At 35.0% G+C, this 6903-nt stretch overlaps 1 protein-coding gene across 1 annotated transcript; it reads right to left on the bottom strand.

The window, feature by feature from the left end:
- Positions 1 to 4124: 4124 nt before the first annotated feature.
- On the bottom strand, positions 4125 to 4964 carry LOC114579457. Its single transcript, XM_028694112.1, has 2 exons — positions 4728 to 4964; positions 4125 to 4655 (listed from the first exon to the last, which is right to left on the bottom strand). Exons 1-2 carry the CDS (start codon positions 4962 to 4964, stop codon positions 4125 to 4127), a joined length of 768 nt encoding a protein of 255 aa, XP_028549945.1.
- Between the last annotated feature and the right edge of the window lie 1939 nt (positions 4965 to 6903).

Below are 6903 nucleotides of genomic sequence, written 5' to 3'. Positions count from 1 at the left end.
ATTTCTACTCTTCCAAGAGAAGAAGGTTATTATGCAATATAAATTTATAGCAAATAAATTTACCTTCAACATGTGTTTCATATACATCAAACAATCTGTCCAAGAGTTAAACACGGGAAGAGAAAATCCCCATTTATTAGCCAAACTGATCGCCTCCTTCAGCTTGCCACATGTTACTGCTATATGTTCTGAGTTCTCCACTTCATCACTTCCTCTAGGATAGATATTATCGATTGCTAATCTTCTGAATACCATGAATTCTTTAGAAGGAATAGCATTTCTCCATAAACGCCACCAGAACCATTCTACCCGTGGATTCAATTTAATTTTTTTGAACAAGCTCCATGAATCCGATATAATTTCTTATGTGGTTCTTGCTATTGCAACTATCGTTTTGCCAGTAAACGATTTAACAAGTTCCATTTCATCATCTGGAAGTTCTGGGTACAATTTAATTTGTATAATTATATCCACCAATTCCCTTCCAAAATATTTCAGCAATTCAGTTTTGTTCCAATAGCCATTTAGAATAAAATTTTCCAGATTTGGGAATTCTCCTTCAACAATAGCAATGAAGGTTGGCCATAATTCCAATCTTCTATGCAATATCCAGCAGTCTTTAAAAATATTGATAGTATTTCCTGTAGCAATTTTGTATCTGATAACCGGGTTTAAAGCTTTAGCACCACTGATAAGGATTTTCCAAGAAGGGGAATTGAATCTATTAATATCACCATGAATAACATCTCTTCCATATCTTTCCTTCAACGATTTGTTGAGAATTGAATTTGGATTCTTGTAGTAATTCCACGTGAACTTAGCTCTAAGGGGTCCAACTGATTGAATTGCTAATAGTACCCCTCTACCTCCAGCATTGGTGGGACAACACAGGTCATCCCATGCAACATAGTGCATTCCAGGTTTTCCATCCTCCTTTTTCCAAAGATAATCTCTACATAATCTATCTAATTCCTTCAATATGCTTAAAGGGATTAAAGTATGAGTAAAAAAAAAAAACCTGGTATGGATAGAATAACAAATTTGATGAGAGCAAACTTTCCTGGAGCTGATATGTACCTTCTACCCACACATTCAATTTAGCTGAAACTTTATCCAGTAAATGAAGGAAATCACTATGTTTTAATCTCCTTAATGCCATTTTCACACCCAAGTATTGCATCTCCTTGACCTTGAAATTGAAAATCTTTTTGATACATCTTCTACATCTTCTGGCCACTGAATTACCAAACATAATGACAGATTTTTCCTTGTTTATATGCTGGCCCGTCCAACAACAATATTTTTTAAGAATGTTTTAAATCTTCTTCACCTCAATAACCTTTGCTATAGATAGAATTAGAATGTCATCCGCGTACATCAGATGGCATATTCTAATTCATAGATTTCTTCCTTCTTGTTCAAAGGCATTGGTAAGTAGTTGAGAGCATAAAATGAAGAGATAGGGAGATAGAGGACAACCCTGCCTAAAGCTGCTCTTCCCCTTATTCCACTAAGAACCAACTCCATTAATTATGATAGAGAAATAAGGATCAATAACACATTCCATAAGAAGCTTTGAAAATCTCCAAGGAAAGCCAAAAAAATGAAGAGTTTGTTTAAGTGTATCTCAAGCCATACTATCGTATGCTTGCTCCATATCAATTTTAATGGAAATAAACACTATTTCAGATTTTCAGAATCTGAATTTGTGAAAGATATCTTGTGTAAGGAGGATGTGATCAGATAATGTTCTGACTTTGATGAATGCCGATTGAACATCCATCACCAATGAGTTAATCACTTTCATCAATCTATTGAACAAGACTTTAGAAATAATCTTGTAAATAGACAAACAGAGACTAATTGGTCTAAAACTGGAAGGAAGAAGAGGGTTTCTCACTTTAGGAATAAGAACCACCAAAGTCTCTTTCCATTTAGAGCACATTTTTCCCGAAGTAAGGAATAGTTGAATAGCTCTCCATACATCTTCTCCTATCAAATTCCAATAAGCTTTACTAAAAGGGAAAGAAATGCCATCCTTACCAGGAGAGATGTTATTGCCAAGATCAGATACCACAACTTCAACTTCCTCAAATGTAAATTCTTGATCAAGAAGACTACATTCTTCACTGTTGAGCACTTTCGTTGGATTCGACCATCCATTCAAATGGCAATCCCTTTGTCTCCAATTTTTCCCAAAGTAATTGAAGAAAACATCTGTGATGGCTGAAGAATCTTCCACAAGATTTCCTTCCTCATATTTTATTTGCTTGATGATATTTCCATTTCTTCTTCCATTAGCAAAAGCATGGAAAAAATTTGAGTTTAAGTCTCCTTCCTTAAGCCATTTCACCTTGGCCCTTTGTCCCCACCAAGTATTCAATCTAGCAAGAGTCATATTCAACTCATTAATTTTAGCCCTAAACACCCAAAGATCATCCTCCATGAAGTTGTTGCTGTTGGCTTCCAAAATTTGAAATTCTTCAATTTCCTTTTTCAGATTATCCTTGAGTTCTAACAAATTTTTGTGTTTGGCTTTGCTCCAAAAGAATAAAGTTCTAAGGGATCTATAGAACTTTTTGTTAAGACCTTCCATAGCATCACCACTAACCACCTTGCTCCAAGAGTTTTTAATAACAGTAGAGGATGCCGGATAAGAAAGACATCCATCTTCAAATCTCAAAAATTTACTATGAGCAATATCACCATCAATTATCCTTAAAACAATGGGACAATGATCTGAAGCAACCCTTGGTAAGTGTCTAATAGAGGCTAGGTGGACCACCTCCAAAGCTTTTGAATTGAGTAAGCATCTATCCAATCTTTCAAGGATTCTTGCATTGCCCTTCTTGTTGTTACACCAAGTAAACATAGGACCTATGATCCCCACATCATGCAAATCATAGTCCATCATAATGTTCTTCATTTCCATAGGCCCTTGGGAGAATTTAAACTTCTTCCCACCTTTTTTCACTTCATGAGAAATTATACAATTGAAGTCACCCCCAACCACTAAAGGCAAATCTAAAGAAGAATGCCTTCCCACCATCTCCCAAAGCTTCCTTCTCACATATTTTGAGAACATTATGACTGCCATAAATAGTGGATATAATCCACATTCCTTTATCACCAATATTCAGCTCCCCCACTACTCCTTGATCAGAGGCTTCCAATATAGAAAAAGAAGCCACCTCCATCTTCCAGATAACCAGAATTCTACCTGACATTCCAGCCGACAGAACCATGAAAAAATCCCAGTCTACTCCCATAAATTTGTTGAATTCACTTCTACTAAGATTAGAAATCTTAGTTTCTACTATTCCCACAAAGAAAATGTCCCATTCCTTCACAAAGTCCTTCAAATATAAGGAGACTTCTCTTTTGTTGGCCCCCCTATAGTTTCAAAAGGCTAAGGAACTCAACTATCCCCAAGAGGGGGAAGGACCCCCGCTCCTTTTCTTATTCAACCCCTTCTTCATTCTTGAGTCTTTTTTCGAAGGTCCTAAAGACCTCAACTCTTTAAGTAATTTTGGTTTATTACTGTCAGTGGTCTGATCAGATCCTCCTTTACATTTTAATGAGACATTATCATCAGTTGGTTTCTTATCCACATTCTCTAGACCGACAACCAAACCTTCAGAATCTACAATCTGAACATCAGTCAGCTCCACTTCCTCAATTATTAATTCAGCATCAGCAACAATTTCTTCATATTTGTGATCCATATTGTTATCCTGATCTCCAAGAGAAGCCAAGATATTAAAATTTTTGTTTACCTTCATTGCAGTCTCCAAAGAATTACCGTCTTTATTTTTCTCCTTTGAAACAATTTGAGTAGAGTTAACTTCCATCCTCGATTGTTCCTGAGTATTCTGATCAATCATAACATCTACTAGATTTGCAGGCTTCTTCAATTACACTTCAACAACTTCTTTTTGTGGAGGATTAACCTTCACAAGTTCTACATTCCTGTAAACCTATTTAAAACTTGGAACAACTCCAGTTTTTATAGTATTCACCACTTTTTGAGTTCCTTTGTTGAAAAAATTTTCTCTTCTCCTATTAACCAACATCCAGGGACCATAATTTACATCATCTGAATTTGAGATTATCTGATCATCCACCTAAGCCTTTGAAGTAGAAGGATTTCTCTCTATCATTTTGATGTTTTCCATTGTCTTTTTAAGAACACAAGCCTTGTTAAGATGTCCCAGCTTCCCACAATTAAAACAGAGAGTTGATACTTTCTCGTATTCTACTTTTTGAAAGAACCGACCATGCAATCCTTCAACCCATACTCCCAATGGCAATTTCTTATCAAGTTCAATTCTCACACATACCCTAGCAAATTCCCTCCTCCCCCATTGGAACATGTCTCCATCAATGAGAACAAGGACTCCAATCAACGAAGCAATCCTTTCTACATTTACTTCATCCCAACAGTAAAGAGGTAGATTGGGTAATCTCAACCAAATGGGAGAAGACAAACCTTTCAATGAATCAGTAGTGAATTTTGGGCTCCATTTGTCTATACCCACAATGTGACCCTTTACGAACCAAGGTCCACCTGATAGTACCTCCTCAACTGCTTCAGTAGAGAAGAAAGAGCACAGGAACCATCCCGAACCCAGTACAGTAAGATAGAATTTGCCAAACTTATCCCATTGTCGTCATAGTTTATTAGCTATCATTTGGATTGAATTGAATTCCCCAAAAACTTTGATCACCATAGATAATTGAAGCTTTTTTGAATTGATTTCCATATTTGGCTCAAATAACTTCACTGCCAGCCCATCTTCAGTCAAGAAATTCTCTATTTTTGACATATCGACCTTAATATAAGGTCTCTTATTCCATGGATTCTTCTGGGCATCTCCCCTCCTTGCTTCTTCAATTGTATTGGTTCTTAGTACATTTCCATCATTAGGTTCAGACGGGGCATTAACACAAACATCTAAATGCATAACCTCATTAGATTGAACTTAAGTAGCTCCCTCCGTCATGACATCAGGTTTAGAGAAGAATCTTTTCACCAGTAATTTCATATTGGATGATGGAGAACCAATTTCTGTTGGCGTTTGCTCCACGTCCTTCTTCAGAGAGACGTCCTGTACAAGTTTCTCTTTGCCCTTCCCTAGAACTGGAGGAGGAGAATTACATGCAAAATCCAATGGTTCCCTTATGACAAGATGTGCGTTAACATGTTTTAGTCTTGGAAAATCCTCGTCCCATGATGCAGCAGAGATGTTGGAAATGGTGCGAGTTGACTTAGATAAAGCAGTCGAGTCATTTTGTCCATCACTGTCTGCCGGCGGTAGGCTATCCACCTCATGCGAAAATCCCGCCAACAATTAAAATAGAGGAAAATTTTAAAAAGATCGTTCAAAAAATGGGAGTCTCACTCTCTAACTTAAATTCCGGAGTTAGAGTTGAAACACTCTTTGTGGTTATTTGTAGAATTAAAATAGATATTTACTAAAAGGTTTACTAGAGTATATCACCATGTCATACTAAGGGATCTTGTAGTGAAAAATAGAAACCTGGAGAATGTTTGGTTGACTATATCCTAAGATGGTGGAACATTAGCATGAAGTGTAAGCCTTAGCTTCTAGAGTAGCAAACTATGGAAATCCTTTTAAAGAATATTCATGATCCAATTACCTTCCTACTGAAAGGATTTATAATTAAAACTTTAAAGAGGTTATTGAGTAAAACCTCTAATCATCAAGAGAAAATTGTAACAATTTACTTCCTAAAAAAATTAATCACCAGTAAAAATCAGAAAGCTAAAAACTTAGAAGGTGCTAGAAAATTAGCCTATTTTACTAATAATTGATAATGGTAAACAACCAATGTAAATTTATGTAAAAAATCTTGGTCATCCATCACAATTTCATCATTATAATAGTCTTCCTAATCCATAATTTAAATCTCACTCCAATCTCATTCCCGTAGAGAAAGGAGAAAGATTTGAAGCTCTAAAGAATAAGGCTTATTCATTTAAAAGAGATTCTATTAAAAGGATCTTTAAAAATCTTCTAAGGAATTCACAGTTCAAACTCTTTTAACATAAGAAGCCATAAGATGTGGCAAAGTGAGGCAACCTAAACATTGCCAATATCATTGGATGATTAATCATGAGTTAGAAGATTGTATAACATTCAAGAATGGCTTGAATGAAATATCAAAGATGGATTAATTATATTACCCAATGAGTATTTAGCTTATTATAATCTGTGATATACTAAATGCATGATTTGTTAGCATTATGTATAAATTTTAAATTCAAAACCTGATGATGATTAGTATATTGATTGGTATATAGCCTTATCCTGATCTTCTAAGAAAAATTTAAATAAAATTTCTCATTCATCTATTCAGATTTCTAAAGGAGTGTAGTGTCCCCACTAGGTTGATCTAGTAGCTCTTGAAGAGGAAGTCAAGAATAAAGTTAAATTTGAAGAGCCCAAGAAGAGATCAATCAGTCAATATTCAACAATTCAAAAGGAGGAAATCAAGAATAAAAATAGTAAGGTAAATAATAAAGTTGTACTTTCTTTCAATGGTTAAGCATAGGATCTTGTATCGCTTGTACTGTATGATTTCTATTTTATCCTGCCAGGGGCTAAGAAAGTAATGATGAAAGTTCAATGTATATCTTGTCTATATCTGGTGATGATCAAATGAATGATGAAACAAAAAATAATGCTATAGAACATGAAATAAACTTAAATGAATTAAAAAGAATCACTTCAATATTTATCTGATAGTGATTCCCATGTACTCGATATTCAGAGTGATCCTATTTGTCTGGAATTTGAGATGTATGATTCTAATAATTCATCAAATGAAGTACTAAAAAGGTAAATGAATTTATAAAATCAAAAGAATATACTATATGTT

Source organism: Dendrobium catenatum, unplaced genomic scaffold (assembly GCF_001605985.2).
Source record: "Dendrobium catenatum unplaced genomic scaffold, ASM160598v2 fragScaff_scaffold_390, whole genome shotgun sequence".
NCBI lineage: Eukaryota > Viridiplantae > Streptophyta > Magnoliopsida > Asparagales > Orchidaceae > Dendrobium > Dendrobium catenatum.
Note: the sequence above shows the minus strand (reverse complement) of the source record. Positions and strands in the feature narration are given on the sequence as shown.